Source organism: Coloeus monedula (genome assembly GCF_965178545.1).
Source record: "Coloeus monedula genome assembly, chromosome: 4".
Classification (NCBI taxonomy): Eukaryota; Metazoa; Chordata; class Aves; order Passeriformes; family Corvidae; genus Coloeus; species Coloeus monedula.
The window spans coordinates 74,325,895-74,346,724 of NC_138784.1; the positions used below are offsets into that span (position 1 = coordinate 74,325,895).

Consider the following 20,830-nt stretch of genomic DNA (forward strand, 5'->3'; position numbering starts at 1 on the left):
AATACAATTCCAGGTCATTTTGTGCATTTTTAAGGACTGATGAGAAGCATTAAGATAAAGAAATCCTCCAGACATACAAAATGTACCTGCAACTCATCCCTGCAGATGTAGAGTTCTACACGGGCACGTTAAAAAATAACCCAAGAAGTAAAATACCTGTGCTAGGGAAAGGAGGGATTCCATGGAGAGATTAGTGCAGGGCTGGAATTTGCTAAACTGTTATCCACAGGTTTTAGGTGTCCATAAAACCAGCCAAAATTATGGGGTTTTGGAAAAATTACATCTTTAAAACTACTCTTTTCTTTTCAAGTCCAACACATTATTGGTTTAAGTCATGTTCGTTCTCTTTTCATTACACTCAATTTGAATTTCCAAAGGAAAAAAATATTTTAAACAATAAAGAATTGTTAAAATATCTATGTTTGTAAACATTTAACTCAATATTGGTTTTATTCTGCTTATTTTCACACCCTCCAGCTTGAAAATAATTTCCCCCATAAGCAAAAAAAGGAATAAAAACAACTAATGGGGGGGAAAAAAAAAAATCTCTGTTTGCTTTATGAAATATTTTTCTCCCAAAGCTTGTCAGTTTGTAGCCCCTCAAACCCTTCTCTGACTAAAGATATTAATGAAGAATTCTGGAAATTAAAGCTGGAATGTTGCTGCACTGCAGGGATTTGCCACATGGGGGATCCCAAAGTGAATGGACTTGAAGTCAGGGGGAAAAACCCATGAGATGACATTGAAAAGGTGGAAAATTCAGAGTTTACTTTTAAAAAAGGACAAGTCCATCCAGATGTATTTAAACATGGAAATGTGTTGTTCACTAAGCAGCTTTAGAAAAATATCCTCCTTTTTCCCCTCTGAAGCCAGAGCTACACAGGCAAGTTGCTTCTAGCAGTATAAAATGGTAAAAATCTCATAATTTTATTTATTTTCAGTATTTGAATCTTTTCTATTTTGCAGTGATGTCAACTTAAAAATGAATTACTGTGCCAGTTTGGCCAAATTTAGAAATATATCCTCTTAGAGAAGGCACAACCACCCCTCCCCCACCAGGTTCGGGGAAAATAAATTTTCCTCAAAGGAAAGTGAAAGAGATAAAAACTATTTATTTACCAAACACACGGGAAAAGGACAATAATGCTAAATAATAAAATGTTTCGCTGTGGAGGAAAAACCTGGGAAAGTGTTAAGAGTCCTCCCTTTGGTCTCCTCAGAGCTGGGGCTTGGCCCAGGGCCAGGCCCTCTGTGCCCGGTGGAAAGTCCTCCTGATGTGCTCTGATATTGGAGCAGTCCAGCAGGAAAGGGAGAAAATCCGAAATTCCAGGGAAGGGGGAAAAAAATTCAACTCTCAGTCTCTCTCCAGAGAAAAAGAAACTGAACAACTGGCCAAAAAACTGACCCGGGAAGCAGCAAGGCGGGTGCTTCCTCGCTCCCCTGCCCCAGCTGGGGAAAAAAAGTCCCTGTCTCTGTGTGACCTTGAACAAGTTGCAAACTGCTTTGAAAAAGTTTTGCTCAGTTTTTCCTTCCACCTCTCAGGCTCAGTTTAGAGGCATAGAAAGGCACAAGAATTAATTTCTGGGCACAGGGCAGCGATATGGGATACACATCATAAGGTCACCCCAAGACAATTACCCATCTGTAAATGCATCCTCACACAGAAATGTATGCAGGAGCATTAGCACAGGTGTCCAATCTATCTCACATTTAATATTTTCACTATTATTTCAAGAATTCACACTTATTCACACTGAGGAGTAAGTCTGAGGTCTAAACCAAACCGCATTTCATTCTTCGAGTAAATTAAATTTTGTTTCACTTCACTGCTATGAATGTGGGGTTGGGAAGGAGGAAGAGGTTTTTGCTGGAACTGAGATTGGTATCAATAATTTGGGCACTAATTGGTACTTTTTGTATTCCCAACACCTTTAACAACCTTTAGACTTCAGCAGAGTTCAGCATGCAGGGGGCAGCTGCTCTCAAAGAGAAAAATACATGAAAAGGCCATGTTTAAAAACATTTACTGTCCAAGGGAAGTGATAGAACACATGGGAAAAAATCCCATTTTTTCATCTTTATGTCAATGCCTGTTTATTTTACATTGTTACCAATTTGGAAGCAGATCTTTCTGAGGCCAGTACTTGATAAAAACTCCACTACTCTAAGTGGCATTTAAAAAAGTATTTTAGATCAAAGCCTCAGAATAATTCAATTACAGAATCATTGAATCACTTCGGTTGGAAAAGCTTTCTAAGATCATCGAGTCCAACCATTCCCAGCACTGCCAAGGCCACCACTGCCCATGTCCCCAGGTGCCACATCCACAGGGCTTTAAACCCCTCCAGGGATGGGGACTCCAGCACTGCCCTGGGCAGCTCTGCCAGGGCTGGACAACCCTTTCCAGGAAGGAATTTTCCCGATATCCAGCCTGAGGCCGTTCCCTCTCTCCTGTCCCTGTTCCCTGCCAGCAGAGCCCGACCCCCCCGGCTGCCCCCTCCTGTCAGGGACTTGTGCAGAGCCACAAGGTCCCCCCGGAGCCTCCTTTGCTCCAGCCTGAGCCCCTTTCCCAGCTCCCTCAGCCACTCCAGCCCCTTCCCAGCTCCGTTCCCTGCCCTGGACACGCTCCAGCCCCTCCATGTCCTTCCTGAGCTGAGGAGCCCAGAACCGGACACAGCACTCGAGGTGTGGCCTCAGCAGTGCCCAGCACAGGGGCACAATCACTTCCCTAATCCTGCTGGCCACTCTATTCCTGGTAAAATCCAGGTGCCATCGGCCTCCTGCCCACTTAGGCACACCTGGGGATGTCCACCCACTGTCACCAGCCCCCCCAGCCCCTAGCCTGGAGTGCTCCATGGGGTTGGTGTGACCCAAGTGCAGAAGGAGAAGCAGCCCCAGGCCCCACTTCATTCACTCTCAGATGCTGCTCCAGTCGTGTCCACTGACTCCAAGATAGGAATTTTGTGGCTACACAAACCAGTATCACAAAGCTGGTCCCAAATAAACGTTGGCTGCTGCACCAGATCAGACATAACCCAAAAACACAACTGCCCAGAGCAGCATTATGGTAAAAAGCAACAGGCTCACAATTCCCACTTTAGATAGAGCTTTGTCCTTGCCTAGGAGTCATCAAAGCTCCACACAAAGCTGCAGACCACGATGGATGTTAATTCCACATCCTCTGCTCAATCCTCAAAGCAATCCGAGCCTTCCCTACACTCATCCTGCTGATTAATTTTAGGCTGAGCTTATACTGGTATTCCTCTTTCTGTTCTAACACTCAGTCGTCGTGGTACACTGGATTTCAACAATAAGAGGACTGTATTTTTCTCATTTAACAGCAAAATTTCACACAGATCTTCACACCATAAATTGCTACTGTGTTCTACTCCAGGAAAAAGAAGATATTTCTGTGAATAGTGTGAGATAATGTACTTAATTATATATTTAACTTGCAAAAGCCCTTTGAGAGCCCCGGAGATAGAATTCATTCTATGGAAGCTCTCTTTATTAATAAAACTACTTATACCAATTACTTTGAACTTCTATAGACAGTGCCTTATTTCAAACTATTTTAATCAATCCTCACAAAATCTCTTGGCAACGGCCTGTAGAAGTACACAGAGGCAAGGGAGCCGTGGTGCTTCAGTGGAGCTACCAATTCTTTATGTTTATTATTCATCTTTACTATGCTTTTTAATTAATCACACAAAATAAAACCAATGTGGTTTGCCAGCCTCCAAGTTCTCCTTTATTAAAAAAGTGATTACATCTAGTAATCTGGAGTTAATATTAGAAAGGCTTAGAGAATTTTCTAGTCTGTACTACTCACAAAGTAACTAATCATTGCAGGAGATTTAAATTAATTTGGGTCAAATGAGATTCAACATCATCTTCCAGGTGCAGCTGCTCCCTCTGCAAAGGTTACTGATCCCACTGCCACTGTTCTGGGGCTGTTCATGTCAATCCAGCAGCAAGGGAATCGGATTAGCTCAAACCATTCATTCCAACTTTTCCAGCAAAGGGATAATGCCCAAAGCAAATCAAGAAAGGGTTTGCATGAATGGCTGCTGGGCCAGTTGGTGAAGGACACTCAGCTCCAGCAAGGGGGAACAGGAGGAGCTGCTGGAGGCCTTCATTTCCTGCTCTGATGTTCCTGGATGGAGAAGGTGCTCACCAGAGCCCGGAGTGTGTGCAGACAGGAAATGATAGGGATGACTCTTCATTTCAGCTTCTGCCCTGTGATGTTTTGCCTGCCAATAATCCTGAAATTATGTGAATGGGATATGATTTCCTATGGAGCCAGGCTGGGAGAGCTGGGGGTTTCCAGCCTGCAGAAGAGAAGGCTCCAAGGAGAGCTGAGAGCCCCTTGCAGGGCCTAAAGGGGCTCCAGGAGAGCTGCAGAGGGACTGGGGCCAAGGCCTGGAGGGACAGGAGGCAGGGAATGGCTTCCCAGTGCCAGAGGGCAGGGCTGGATGGGAGATTGGGAATTGGGAATTGCTGGCTGGGAGGGTGGGGAGGCCCTGGCAAAGGTTGCCCAGAGAAGCTGGGGCTGCCCCAGCCCTGGAATTATTGAAGGCTTGGAGCAGCCTGGGATAGTGGGAGGTTTCCCTGCCCATGGCATGGGGGAACAAGATGAGCTTTAAAAACCCTTCTCAACCCAAACCATCCTGTGATTCCATGATTTATATTTTATGGAATCATTAATACATTTTACACAATAAATGACAAATGTCTTAAAAGCACCAAGTCATCTCTTCAACAGAAGTTTCATTTGATTACTCACCATAAAAGCCAAAAAGAGCTTTATTTTACGAGCACCCGTTTTATCTCCTGCTGAGATCAAGTGATCTCGGCCCAGCCGTAGGGGTTACTCTGACTTGTTTATTCCATCTTTGGAGCCAAACCCAGCTTGAGGACAAGGAGCAGTGCCAGATTCTCTCCAGCTGACAGCTGATGTTAAGCTAAGCCCAGGCTGGTGTCCATTAGCAGGAAAAGTGGGATTGCTCAGGCTGAGCTCTGCTGGTGGTGCCCGTGTGGGAGCTCAGTGATTTAGTGAAATCACCAGCAACTGCTCAGCCAGTAATTAAACCATAAAGGCCAGAGCTGAAAGCTTCAGCCTTTTGAAAGCAATAACCATCAGAATTCCCAGCACCACTGAAACGATTCCCACCTTGGATCATCAGCACTGTCTGTGCTATCATTCACTCCCTTCTCGTGGCTTCAGCCAAATTACCCCCAGCTCTTTTACTGACTGCTCGCTCTAAATGCCCATCCCTCAACAGATTTGCAGCTATTTTTTATCACGAGATGGGGATAAAGTTTTAGCAGCTCTGTTTATTCATTCCCAGCCTGGCTGTCACCAGGATACAAAAAAAACCCCCATGTGAAGTCAAATAAAACTTGAAAGACTGGCCAATTGTTTTCTTCCCATTTTTTACACCAAAGGCTGCATTAGCTAAATTTCACGATTCCCCTAAGTGCCTTTAAAATTACAAGCAATTTAGACTGTGATTCACTTTCATGCAGACTCTGACTGCATGCAATTTCCCCCCCCCAATCTCAATTATATCTTAATATTATGGGGGCTGAAATGCATTAAATAAATCATATTTCATAGTAAAGCAATAATACTTACATGCATTTCAGAAGAAATCGTCCTGCATTATAAATGTATTTATAATGTCATTACCTTATTTTCCACATTGACTGAAATATTAGACAGCAGCCACTGCTCCGAGCTACGGATGGAAGCTTTTAGCAAACCTTATGTTTATTCTGCTCTGGTAATTAGCTGGTTTAGTTAATATAATACAACGTTTACAAACAGCAATTTATCCAATATACAAACTCGCTCCTGTAATTAGTGAAACATTGTTATTGATTAAGATTTAATATGGCTGCTGCTGTTTCTGCAATGTACTACACAAAGGGAACCATCACTAATTTGTCCGAGGACAGTTCCCCAGTCAAAGTCATCTCCTGGCAGAGGACCATGAATTTCATTCTCTATAAAATATTTTCTGTAATATTCTACTCAGGTTTAAGAGGTTTTAAAGGAGCAGGTAACAACAAAAAGAAATTTAATATATAATTACACACCCACTCTCTCACAGAGACCAAAACTACTTGATTATTCCTTTCATGCAAAACAAGTTTAAGGTGATACTTCTATTACTAAGATATTAAGCCTACACCAAAATATTTTGAAGAACACACACACAAAACCCAAAAAATCTCTGCCACCACTTAAAATTCAACAGGGATTACACTATAACGGTATTAAACACAAATATCAAGTGTTTTATCAGCACTATCAGTGGAATAATGAGCATTGGAACAGGGTGTCCAAATCAGGAGTCCCCATCCCTGGAGGGGCTTAAAGCCATGTGGAGGTGGCATTTGGGGACACTGGGCAGTGGTGGCCTTGGCAATGCTGGGGAATGGTTGGACTGGAGTATCTTAAAGGGCTTTTCCAACCTCAATGATTGTATTTTGTGTAGGAATATAAACATGAAAACTGATTTGTCAAAAAGAAGATTCTCTCAGGAAATATTTGCAGTCGTCACAGGAAAATAAAGAGTTGATGTTACCTCAATTCTAAATTAAGGATGAACTCCCACTACCAACACTGGAACCTGAACTGTAATTTCTATTAATGGCACTCTGTATCAATCCTTAAACCCAGCACTGCTACCACAACTTAAATATAAAAACAGTCCTGGACACTTCCACTGCATCACTCATCTGATTTAAGAGTTCCCTTTTAGGAATATCACATTTTATACTTCCATTAGCAAAAGGAAATCAGACAGCTCAAAGTGAAGCCCCATTTCAGCCCCTTTAGGTTTTCAGAACAGGCACCACACCTCAGGAAAACACAGCACTAACACACCAAAGCACTGTATAAAATAAATAGAACCGGTTCTCCACTCACACATTTATCTACAATTTTGAAAATTTCAGTCAGCTGTTAAAATTCCACATTTTAAAAAATGCTGTTGTCCAAAAGACTTCAGTTTTGTTGTTTGGGATTTTTTTATTTCCAGGCACGTTTTATTTTGAGTGTTTGTAACTAATAAAAAACTTACGAAGTTTTCACTGGCGAAGTAAAGGGTGTACTTAGGAACATAAAACAGTCTAAAAACCTTCCTTCCTGTATGTTTGAGAAAGTGTATGAATTACCTAAAAGTTCAGTGTAAAGTACAAAAATCATCAATATTCTGGTCTGGGAACAGAGACATCCTCATAACATTACATGAGGTGTTTAGACACTTCTGGCAATAAAAGAAATAACCAATATAAAATCAGAATATTAATTAAAATGAGAAAAATTATTACATATACCCTGCTCAAGTGGGTGACATCCCTGCCTAAAACAGTGGGGCTGGAATTAAATCATCTTTAAGATCCCTTCCAACCCAAACCATTTTATAATACATTTTAAATCCATTCCTAGACACTTGTGGAACTCAGAGTAAGACTCAAGGACTCACTTTTAAATGTACTCTTATCATTTAACCCAGTTCCATCCATATAATGACCAGGGGAATACTGCAGGAACGAGGTTTCTGTTACAGGGAAAGTCATGAAAATGATTATATTCATTAAAATGCTCCGAAAATGTCGAGTTTATCATCTTTGCTACAGAACAGAGCAAGCTGATCATAAATTATTTATGATGTGTAACAGTTTAATGGAGTATAAAATAGCTTTTTTTCTTCTCCTGAGTAGTACAAGCCCTGATTTTTTTTGTTGTCAGCTTCACACTCGGCGATGTGCTCGACCCATTTACAGCTGTGACATGCAACAATTTGTAAAATTGTTCTATAGAAACTCTAACTTAAAGGAACGACTTACACAACCTATTTATTACTCTCTTAAAGTGCTATCACAGCATCCTGCCAAGAGCACAGCATGAAATTCCAGGAACGCACAGGCAGCTCGTCCAGAGATTTAGGGAAGCCCTTGCATGAGAACCTGCACCACAGCACCAAAACCCCTCTGTGGGAAGGGGCTCTAAGATCCATTCCCTGTAGCCACATCCATAATTAATCCAGCAGGACATGCTCCAATCCCAAGGAATGTAGAAATGAGTCGAAATTTGTGATTACTCACAGGACCAAAGCGATTTAAAGGCCAATGAGCTAAAAATTAACAGAACTATGGAGTGTACACCACATCCCAAATGAAAAAGAGAGCCCAGTGTAAAACCCCTGACTCCCACCAATTCTTCACAAATGATTACAGAGAATAAATACATTCTGACAGAGAATCTTCAAATGGTTTGGGTTGAAGGGACTTTTGGGATCATTTAGTTCCACTCCCTGCCATGGGCAGGGACACCTTCCACTGTCCAGGCTGCTCCAAGCCCTGTCCAGCCTGGCCTTGGACACTTCCAGGGATCCAGGGGCAGCCACAGCTGCTCTGGGCACCCTGTGCCAGGGCCTCTCCACTCTCATCACATAAAATTTCTTCCTTCTATCCAATCTCAATCAATTCTCTTTCAGTTTCAAACCACTGCTCCTTGTCCTGTCACACAGGATGTTTCTGATTTATAATCCGCAGCTTTTGTGTGCCATGGATGTGGGAGCCATGATAATATTTTTATCTTTTGAGTGAAAATCACCTCAGCTGTAAGTTGTCTACACAAGAAGACAACCAGAACCCTTCAAGCCAGACAGGCATTTACAGAGACACGGACACTTCTTCAGGAAAATCCATTTCATCATAAAATTCACATCTGGAACAGCTCTGATTGCATTCTGAAAGCACCAGTTTTTCTTTAAAAAGATCTGCAGGTGTAAATTTCTGGCACAGCTGACTGACTACACCTGTAAGCATCTGAAATGTAGGCAGGGAAAAAGCTCCTCTGTTTGCCAATGACTGTGCAGGGATACTTTGGATTAAAGCTTTACAGCCAGGCCACTACAGAGAAAAAATCTAAATACTCAACTTTTAAGGCAGCATGAACTGGAGATTCCCCTGATCAGTTTTGTTCCTCCTTTGCGTAATTAACGTCACACCCTTGGAACCAAACATGAACAGTAAAACTGATTTTAAAACCCCCTCTCTTCCTTCCAATTTATGATCAGGCTTGCACTGAAAACTACTGGGAAAATAGTTGTCTCCTTACTGTTCCACTGGTACAAAAACCTTGTGTCACCCTCTCCATAAAATACAATTACTTTCCATTCATTTTCCACTCCACAGACCCTCGAGCTACAGTTCCAGAAGCAGGAGAGAGAGTTAAAGATGCTCCACACTTCATCTCCAGCTTTTCTGAGGGCCTAAGCCAAATTCATTTCATCAATGTCAAAAGGAGAGAAAACCTTTCACTATAATAAATAGAATTTCAATTTCTTCTGCTGAGAAGTTTCAGCATTCATGTAGTTTCCAAGGAATCTGGTTACTACCAGGAGAGAGGTGCCCACCATGACAGTTCCGGGGCACTTCCTCCTTTTACCACCAATAAAGTCAAATTAAACTTCACCATTTCCATAAGATCTGGGGGAAAAAGAAAAAAAGAGGAGAGAGGAGAGAGGAGAGAGGAGAGAGGAGAGAGGAGAGAGGAGAGAGGAGAGAGGAGAGAGGAGAGAGGAGAGAGGAGAGAGGAGAGAGGAGAGAGGAGAGAGGAGAGAGGAGAGAGGAGAAGAGAAGAGAAGAGAAGAGAAGAAGAGAGAAGAGAGAAGAGAAGAGAAGAGAAGAGAAGAGAAGAGAAGAGAAGAGAAGAGAAGAGAAGAGAAGAGAAGAGAAGAGAAGAGAAGAGAAGAGAAGAGAAGAGAAGAGAAGAGAAGAGAAGAGAGAAAAGAGAAGAAGGGAGCCCAGAGACCTCCAGAGCTCTGTAGAACACACAAAGTCCTCCCAGGAATGCAGGGATTATAGGGAATTCTGCCTGCAATTATTCCTTCCAGCTCTGGAACACTACAGCATCAGGCAATAGAAGCCAAGAGGACAAAGAACTCCCAGGCATCAGAGAGAAGAGGCAGAAGTTTGTCCTGAAAATATGGACAGAAGGATGTTGTGGTTCTTCCATAAGGAGAGGAAGAAAAGGGAGAGAGTTGGAGAAAAAGAAAGCAAAAATGAAGAACTGGGATGACCAAGGGCAGGAGGGCACCTCCAGGAGCTGGCAGAGATGGAATGCAGCAGATTCAAGAAAAAAGGGGGGGGTATTGAGAAAAGTTTAGACAGAAACATGCCCAAAAAAACCAATTTAAACTCAGAATCTGTGAAAGAAGTAGCCACATTTAAAAAGAAGAATTAAAACTCAGATATGATCCCACACAAAACCAGGACTGATTCACAATTCCCAACTGTCAAAACTACTTTTTGTTCTCAGGACAACTTGGAAAGCTTAAAGAGTGTCTGGGGTTTGCCTAGCAGTTCACATGGAATAGAGTTATTTCACTCTCCCCAATATCTAAAACATGATATGAACTTATCTGGACTTTGGAAAGATGAAGAGAAGGAAAATTTGATTTTAAAACAGATAAAAATCAGTCAAGCAAGCGACACCAAAACAACAAAACATGACAAAATCATGATTTCAGGAGTCATTTTATCTGGTATTTCTTTGCTGGTGAACTTCAGTTCTGAACTTTGTGTTTATGTAATCTTTAAATCTCACTCATCACCTTTACCCATCCTCAGGCACCAGACTGTCAGCACTCTGAACAGGTAATTACACACAGCTTTTTCCATGATATTCCACATCCAACTCACCACCCTCACAGGGAAAAATATTTTCCTAATACCTCATCTAAACCCATTCTCTGTCAGTGGGAAGCCATCCCCTCTTGTCCTGTCACTCCAGGCTCTTTTCCAAAGACCCTCTCCATCTTTCTTGTCGGCCCCTTTCAAGACCTGGAAGGCCACAATTAGGTGACCCCAAAGCTTCTCTTCTCCAGTCTGAACAATCCCAATTCTCCCAGCCTTTCCTCATGGAAGAGCTGCTCCACCCCTCTGATCAACTCGCTGGACCTTGGCCTTGATGAACGTCAGGAGATTCCACTTCTGGACCTTGTCCAGTCCCCTCTGGATGGCCCCATCCTGCAGGAATGTCCCTGCACCCTCAGCCTGGTGTCACCTGCAGATGTGCTGAGGGTGAATATCCCTTTATTTTCCTCAAGGTCAAGTCTGTTCATAGAAAAATTTAAAATTAGCTTTTCAGACCTATCAAAGGTTGCTATTTTTGTGCTGTGCATTCCCTCACTCGCAGGTAGTGGGTTCAAAGAATGATTTGCTCAAGTTCAGTATCTTCTTCCTACATCATTGCTTTGAAAAGGAACAACTACAAGGGTTTGGGGGTTTTTTCTCATGCTTCAAACAGGCTGATAAAAGTGAGCAGGAAAATTAAAATATTCCATGAGTTACTACGATGTAAAACAAAGATCCAGCTGACCTCTTGATCTGAGCACTTCTGAGATGTCCCTTTATGAAGGCAGAAATAACCCCCACTAATTATCCTTCCTTCCAGAGCATTACAAGGAAACCTGACAGTTATCCCATAGAAGCATTTCCTCACACCAAAATATGAAGTACATGAAGCCATTGCTGTGAGTCTGCTGGCACAACTTGAATATTTGAGATATTGGAATATTTCAGTTGTTTTACACACTGAAAATGACTGGTTATTGCTGCACACAATAACTCTCTTCCCTCCCAGAAGATTTCCAAGCAGCTTTCTGGCTCTGAAGGCAGAAACCACCCAGAAAAAGGGTGCAGAAGTCCCTCACTGGGTTCTTCACAGGCCTAAAGACATAAATAAAGTTTGAAAGTCAACCTGTAACCTCCAAATGACTTTAATTCTTTTAATTCACACTCACACTCTTCATGCTACATACTCCAACACTTCACTCAGCCCAAAACACTCACCTGCACCTCAAACTCCTTTCTCAAAGTCATGGCTTTTTGCCTTTATGGATTTTAAATACCCTGATTTTGGAATGCAAGTGTTCAAGGTGTGTTAATGACTCGGAATTGTGACAGCTGCTGCAGAAACAAGCCCTTGGCTCCAGCACAGCCCCATTAACCATCCATCAGAAACTACTCTGGATTTGCTCATTTATTACTTCTGCATGGCCCAAGGGGGGAAAAGGGGGAACAGCAAGCTTTCTTCCTCTGAAGCAAAATCATAAACCACTTACTTATCTTAATGTCATGATTCCCACTGTTTATCTGCATGATAATTAGGAAAATGAGAAGTAATGAAGTTTATTTATTTATTTATAAGCGTGATTTGAATTCAAATATCTCTAAAAAAAGACACTGCAGTATCTTACTGTTATCAGAGGGGTGGATTTTCCAAACTCAACTAAGTTACTAAAAGTAACGAGACAAGAAATATTATCCCTCTCTTTTGCCTCAGCTCCCCCAAATTTATGGTGACAAACTTCACCTGTGTGAAAGTTCTGCTTTCAAAATTAAAAGTTTTGTTGGCTACTTGTTGAAATCAGGTATTGTGCGAAATGGAAGGTGCCTCCTTGTCTTGAAATCTTTATATTATTTACACAAAGCAAAGTTTATTTTTGTTCTCCATTCAGATTCCCCAAACACCCAGCTGTACACACAAACACTGTCAGCATCAGGTCCTGGCAGGAGCTTGAATTGCCAGCCCCAAAGCCCCCTGCACTTTGCAGGGCTGAGGTGACTCGCTGTGCAAATAAAGACCCTCAGCCTTCAGAGGACTGGGCTATCAGGAGAATAATTCTTCTTACTCAACTAAGAAGGTGTTTTAACATCCCCAGTTTATTAACCCTCACATTAAACTCTCCCTTTCTTTAAAAAATGGAGGCAGGGTAGTTTTTTGTACAGGCACACTGTGGTACAGCTACCACAGAACAAATCATATGAAAAACACTTGACAGGACTGAAAAATTTCTTTACATTTATATAAAACTCCCCCAAACCTACACACTTCACCATGACATTCCACTTTTTTCCTCATCCTCTCCCTGAAATATCCTTTTCAATTGACTGGAGTACACCTGCTTTAGATGTAATGGCACCTATTGCTACAGCACTTGAGCACATCAACATATTCCAGACAGCCACTGATATGAAAAGATACTAAAAACATATTTTAAAAACCCTTAAAATTACATTAAAAACTCAAAATTACATTTAAAAATGATTTCTCTGAGGCTCTTCTCCAAGCTGAGCAAACCAAGCGACCTCAGCCACTTCTGCGAACAGCAGTAAAACAAACTGCCTGATTTCCATCCCCTCTGTCCACCAAAACACGTAAATCTGGTAATTCAACCCAAAATGAGGATAACCAGAGCACTGGAAAGGAGCCACAAGTGAATATATCCCTACCCAAAATCACCTTAATCTCAGAGCAAAGAAATATTGAATAAAAGCCAGCCTAAGAGAGACCCAGGCGATTGTTTTGTTGAGTGGAGGAGCCTTGCCTGCGTCGTGCTTCGAGCCTCGTGTCAAATGAACACGTTTTAATCCCTTGCATGTATTTGTAGCATGTCACGTACAAGGACAAGCCTTGACAAGGCTTTGATTTGGTTTTTGTTGTGTCACACAACTGGCAGGGTGTACATGCTCCAAAGGCCCACAAGTAATCAAAAGGAGCCTGTGCTGGAATATTTATATGCCGGCATCGCGCTCCAAGAACGGTATTTAAAACATGCTTTCCGTGCTACCTCCAGGGCAGAAACAAGACTGCTCCCTGAAAGAGGGAAGGTGTGTGGAAAAAGGGATTATTATCCTTACTTTTTGCCCATGCATGACAAGGAATGATGATATTCATTTGGGGAGATAGCACGGCAATTTTGTTACCATTCAATAAAAAGGGAGTAGCACGAACAAATTGGTTAATGAATGAGGGAGGAGAGAGCAGAGTATTATGCAGTGAATCTATAAAAATGAACTCAATTTGAATTCAACCCAAAGAACAAATTGATGGAGCAGCAGGCTTTGTAAAGCACTAGATCTTCATCTGAATGCCGAAATAACACAGTGATTAATTTTGCTTCAGTCAAATATCTTGGGGTTTGCTATATAAGAATTAAAAAATAACACGCTTTAAATGCTGCTCGACTATCAAAACACATTCACCATTCAAAAAGAAATCTTAAAGAGAATAAATGCTCCTTCTCTGTACTTTGCTTGCCTTCAAAATTCTCATTTTACCGTGTTTTTCCTGTCTGTCAAACTTTGACACGGAGGGAAAAAAAAAGCCATTAACTGTTACATACAAGAATTATAAAAAAAAATACATCTATAACATGTTGCCAAGTGAAAAGCTGAAGGAAGGAGAAAATTATTTCTATTGTTCCAGTGAAACAAATATTCTGAATGTCAGCATGGACGTTGCAAAGGGAGACAGAAGAGAGACCCGGGTAAAGGCAACTTCTGGTTCCCAGGCCCTTCATGGCAATTTCAGAGAGGAAATAAAACATTTATTTACCATTTTATGTGACAAATCACACTGGGATTCCAACCCCAGCACCGAGGGTAACACCACCCACAAGCCATTTTAAATTCTTTCTACTGTTTACCTCTATCCAGGTAGGGGGGAAACCGTTCACTTATTAATTTTAGACATCAAATGGGTTTCACTTCTTCAAGGCCAGGTAAGAAAATCACTTATGATTTCACATATGTGATAGGCAGCCCCTTTTCTTACTGGGGGGAAAAAAAACCAAACCCAATTTTATTTGCTCAGCAAGAGCTTCTTGCTCACATGGTAGTTTCACATCATTTGTTTAAGATCCCATAAAAGACCTACCCCAAACACCTTAATTTCTATCCCAAACCCTTCAGTGCTGCAGTAGAAATGCCAAAAAAAAAGAGGGAGAGAAAGAAGGAATGTGTGCCAGGAGAGACATAAACCAAAGGAGCAATATTCTGTTTATTTCAAGGAAAATGAGTGCAGTCAGTGCAGGGGAGTTGTGTATATTCCAAATATCAATGTCTTGCTGATTGTATCCCACTTCCTTCTCTAAAAAACAACCAGACCTCTTTACCCAAAACCAAACACACAGAAAAAGATAGATCCCATCCTCAGTATCCCAAAATACCTTCTTCCTCCTGTCTTCTATGACAGGAATGACCAAATCCAGGTTCCTCTTGCCTATAGCAGAAAGAGTTTTTGCTGCAACAGAACTGCTACTTCTAAGCCACAAAAACATCACAAAAATAACCATGTACATAAGCCTAAATAAGATTTTATGAGTGAAACTCCCCAAATCTCCACTTTCAACGAGGTTTCATGAAACATTTCTGCTTTGTAAATCATAAAACTGAGGAACGAGAGACAAAACAACTGTCAGTAGATTTAATTTTGTGCCGTGTGCTTCCCAAACCTTAAATCTCATGGTCAAAATGAGCCTTTAGTATTTTTACTGCCATAAATTGTGAATTACAGTCTCTGCTCATGCTGGTACTTCTCTAAAAGCCCTCCCTGCACCAAGCAATCCTGTTTAGCCTCAGGCTGTGTAGTTTACCTCAAATTATTTCAGAATCATCTAAAAAGATTCATTTTTCTATTAAAATGATGAATGAGCTAAATGAGGTATGTAATAAATACCGCAGGTTTGTAAACAGACTTTTCTCCTGAGAACTAATGCCTTAACTCATTTAGTGATTCTTCCCCCTGGTATTTCCTAGTGAAGTCATCCTGAAAATATGGTTTGTCCAGGTCTGGTTGGGAAGAGCAGGAAGGGTCAGGATTTAATCTGTTTATGGAAAATAGGGAATGTCCTCTTGACAACGTTAATGAATTGAGGACAGGAGAAATAAAGGCAGCCCCAAAGAGGAGGTCATTGCCCAGCACTGACTGGGACCAGTCACCCCAGGATGATGGGGAAAACACCAAACCAGTTTAGGCACAGAGGAGCAAAAGACTCCATTTTATCAACCTGTATTCAATTATGACAACAGGTCAAATTTCCTCCTCACATAACTCAACACACTTCAGCTCTGATAGGGCCAGGAATGTATTTTGTCTATTGATTTCAGGGCTCAGAGAAGTAAAAGAACTTCACATCTCAAACAGGATTTTGCTAAGGAAAAAATCTCCAATAATCTGATTATCACAGTGACCTGAAGTGCAAAAAAAAGTGCTTTTTAATACAAGGATACTTCTACCAATCGATTTTTTTTTTTTTGAGCAAGGCATTTTTTGATAGAACTTCTTGTGCAGAAAATAATTTACAAAACAACGAGATTCCTCAGCACCAACAGATTCCCCCTCAAACAGGTGCTTCAATGAAAGCCTGAAACAACACACAGGGAAATAGATATAATTGCATTAGTATGGATACAGACTTCTAATGATAGCAATAATCAAATTTTAATGTTCTGGTTACAGCACATGAACAGAACAATATTTCTGTGCCTCTTCAAAGGGAAATGAGACTTTAATGTCATTGGCAGCTCAATAAAACCATTTTCTAACATGCAGGCTCCTAATGACAACTCGTTTCAGTCCAGACAGAAGAGCAAATGTGTTCACAGCAAACTCCAGGTCATTATCAGGAGATGGAAATACAACAGGTCCCCTGCACTTTGGATAACTATTGATTTTTTACTCCATATTCTCCTCATCTTACCCTGACTTTCATAGTGACTCAAGTGATGGAACATCAATAAACTATTTATGGCAAAGCCACCACATTGAAAGCCACTTTACAAGACCGTGCCCAACTCAACTAGGCCCAATTTTTAGATTTGCAGCAAAAATCTCCAATAATTAATGTGGCAAAGAACAGCTCTATGTGATAAAATACAATAAAAATACTGTTGGAGCCATCGTAAGGACCTGCAACTTCACCCTTTGCTGCAGAGAACCACACCAGCACCAAAATTCTTTATGGCTGGGCTGAAATCAAAGATTTGATTTATTCTGAAGCTCTCTTTCAAGGGGGATGGGCAGAAAAAAACCATCGTATCCATGCTAAGAGTGTGTGGGGAGAAAAAATAAGTATTTTTGACCAGCTGCAGTTCTTGAGGATGACTTCAAGCACTGGATGCACTTTGGTGAAATCACACTGACATCTTTGCAAATGTCACATCTCCGGAGCAAGGAAAGCTAAAGATACAAAACCACCTTGTTTGGTGGCAGGGCCAGTTCAAGCAGTTCTCATTTTTCCCCCCTGACAATTGCCCTCCACACACACACTGCCATTTCCCCAGTGGAGCTGCTTTTGGAGTTGTTACAAAGCAGATTGGCTGCATTTAGAAAAGGCTCCGGGATGGGTTTGTAAAGCAGATCTGCACTGACACGACAGAAAAGGAGAACTGCAGAGAAGAAAAGAAAGAAATTCTTCATCACCAAAGCACCCCTTGCACCCAGCCCTGATGTACTGGGAGCCCTGAAAACATGCCAGGAAACAGCCCTGCAGACAGGGGGGAAAGCAGAGGGGGCAAAACCCAGGATTATAGAATGGTTTGGGTTGGAAGGGATCTGAAAAATCATCTCATTCCATGGACAGGGACACCTTCCACTATCCAATGGTGCTCTAAGCCCCATTCAGCCTGGCCTTGGACACTTCAGGGATGGGGCATCCACAGTTTCTCTGGAAAAACTGTGCCAGGGCCTCCCCACCCTCATTCTTCCCAGGTCTGCTCATTTCAGGATCAAACATCCCACAGACAGAAATGGGGAGAAGCCAGAGCAGATCCAAGGCCTCCCTAGCTCTCCCAGCACCCAGAGTCTCCCTGGCATCACTTTTCCAAGACACGACCCCAAAGCTGTGGGATAAGGAAAGCCAGGCTGTGTCCAAAACACTCCCAGGCAGCGGCATTTAAAGGATTGCTAAAGGAATCGACAGCAGCTGCCTTCATTTCTGCTGAGTTAAGCACCAACAGCTGATTCAATCCTCCCACTGACTCCACAAGGGATTTCCAGGGTTTGGATTAGGGTCTGGAAATTCAGCTCTTAACAGTAATTCTGAATTTTGCTGGTACAAATGTCAGAATCACTGCTTTGCAAACCTTGGATCGCCCCAAAATACGTTTTTGCAGGAGCTGACATGCCACCAGCCACTTGCCCGTCCCCCTGGAGTGAGGGCACTTCCTGGGACATGTCACAGCACAAAAGTAGCTCAGGTATTAACACATCATCTCATCCTTTTTTCTTCTCATTTGTATAAAGAGCTAATTCTAACTTTTGGGATGTTAACACTACAAATTTCTTCTTTCTGAGATTATAACCATTACGGTCTTAAAAGTTGTTTAAGAATGGAAAATATGACTTCATTTTACGTCTACTTATTAAAACCTGAATTAGCACCCTTTACGAAGGAAAACTAAAATTCTTCCTTTCTCACCACAATTTCTTTTCCTTTGCACTATTTAAACAATTTAGCAGCAGCAAAGGAATTTATTTTGCTACTGACACTTCAGGAACACTTTTGTTGTTCTCCAAAAAGAGTCTGACAAATCAAATCTGGGCTACACAAAATACAAACCTGATGCAGCAGTTTACCAGAACACAGAATTACTCACAGTCCCTGACAAAGGATACAGAGAGATACATTTCCTGTGGTACAGATTTTAAATTCAGCTTGGATACAGGAAATAAATGCACAGGTAGGGTAGGCAATGAAGCCAAAGAAATAAAATCTGACCAATTACAGGAAAATAAGGGAGGTGACTCATAGGATTTGCAAGGAAGGTGAGAATTACTCAATATTTTCATATTTAAGGAAACAAACAAAAGCTTCTTGCTATTTTGATATCTTACAGTAGGCACTTAAAAAATGAAAAGCTACAGTGGCAATGGCAAATCTGCAGTGGTGATAAATTTGCACCCAAGAACCACCAGATATTTTCAAATTTCACAGATGGAAACAGGAAAATTGATCAAAACTAAGATGACAACTGCTAACTTTGATATTCTAGAGCAAGCGAAAATTAACCAGAAAAATAACTAAATAAAGCAGTTTCATAGCCATAATAAGGAATTTCTCTTGCATTTGGCTCAGGAGAAAATCATCTTGTGCTTCCCAAAATCACAGAGCTCACCACAGCAGGGAGAAAAAGATGCAAACCCCCAGTAATTATGCAAATAATAGTCCCCATTATAAATCTTCAGCTCCTCATTAGCTCCAGGCCACAAAACCCTTATCTCTCCCACACAATATTAAGAATCCAAGGATTTAAGGCATATAACTGAGGCTGTACCTTGGTCATAATTCCTTTCCATCCTCTTTTGTTCCCATGTTTTACAATGACAAAATATTAAACATTTGTTTACAACACTGAAATTATTCTTGAACAATAATGTTACCACAGAGGTGGAAAAGCATTGAGAAGCAGCTGGAAAAGATACCAAGACTGAGGTGGAATTGGTTTGGGTTTAAATTGGGATTTGGAAAAATAACATGAACATCAGATTTTAACTCCCTCAGCACAGATGAAGATTTGCCTATTGAAGTGATTGATTACTAAGTTACCAACCCACAAACTTAAAAAACCTTGGATTTTATTCCAGATTTAAGAGGGCCCAACAAATATTTATGTTGCTGCTGACATAAGTAATTCCTATTAATTTTCATAGCAATGCTCACATAAAGTATTTAAAACGTCTTTTCCTTGTAAATACCAATTTCTTCAGTATTTACACTCAAGTATATTTAGATTTTTAAGGCATATTCCCACCTCAGAGAATAATGATTATTGTTAGAAAGAAGAGTCAATAGAGGCTCACTACAGCAAGCAAACACTCTGTAGAAGAAGTTATAAATCTGTCAGATTTTTGAAATGGACTGAAATGTATAATGTCAGTTTTCTGAGGAAAACAGCCAACCATATGTTCCAATTTCCTTGTCAGGAAGGTTTGATACATCAGCTCTAATGAGAGATGATTCTTTTAAACAGAATTTTCCACTGAGCTGGTTCCAAAGTTGGAAACGATCAGCAAAACCCTTTAAAACAGGGAGATTTGACCAAAATAAAATGACACGCTGCTACCTAGTAATGAAAAAATAAAGAATTAATGAGAAGATATCTGCTTTCGTCTTCTACCAACAGGCTTGAGGAGAGAGTTGCTTGGAAAATCGGAGATTTCTGGAAAAGTCTGAGGACTTACAAAGCGCTGAGCCTTCTGCCGCTCCTCCTCCGTGGCCGCTCTCTCCCTGAGGATGGCTCGAGTCAGGTGCTCATTTGAGGAGATCCTCTCCCGTTCCAGGAGTTTGCCAAACTCATCCCGAACGTACATTTGTTCTTGTTTCAACCTACACGAGATGCAGGGAGATTGAGATACAGAGATTTAGATAAATTTAGGCATTTACTTTCCAAATGTAGTTTCAAAGTAGAGCAGTCACTTTAAAAGCGGTCGCAGAAATAGTTTACTCTTGGCTTTTTAAGACACAGAAATACAAATATTCACTAAAAGAATCCAGAAGTTTATTTCCTATTGAAGTATCAAAATCTGAACACACAAAAGTTACAAGTCTTGCTATCACTATTCATTAAATCATATAAATTACAACTGATGAAAGAACATATATTTCTAACTAATATTTAGAGAACTCTCTTGGTTGGCTGGGTTTTTCTCTGGTTTTATGGAACCATTTTTTCCAGGCAAATCCTTTTCCCACCAGCCAGCAGGCACTCAATTTCCACCTAAAAGCTTTCCTGCACTGAGAAAGTGCCTTCCTCCCTCTAAACACACCATAAACTCAAGGACTTCATCTATTTCCCAAGCTCCAAAAAGATCGAAGAACCATAATCAACCTTTCTCCCAGCAATTTGAGAGGAGGAGAGAAAATAGTTATTGAACTTGTTGCAACAGAGTTAATAAAGGCAACTTCAGGCCCAGAAAATCCTCAATATTTATATGTCACAAGCCATAAATAGATTTGAAACC

The 20,830-nt window shown here is 41.1% G+C and overlaps 1 protein-coding gene across 2 annotated transcripts in view; it reads right to left on the bottom strand.

The window, feature by feature from the left end:
* The window catches only part of CHCHD3 (coiled-coil-helix-coiled-coil-helix domain containing 3), a 126,203-nt gene that overhangs the window by 71,778 nt on the left and 33,595 nt on the right, over window positions 1-20,830 (bottom strand). For both annotated transcript variants that reach the window (XM_082280436.1, XM_082280435.1), the window contains exon 4: window positions 20,051-20,195. In XM_082280436.1, coding sequence (XP_082136562.1) covers window positions 20,051-20,195 — 145 coding nt within the window. The remainder of the gene's footprint in view (window positions 1-20,050; window positions 20,196-20,830) is intronic.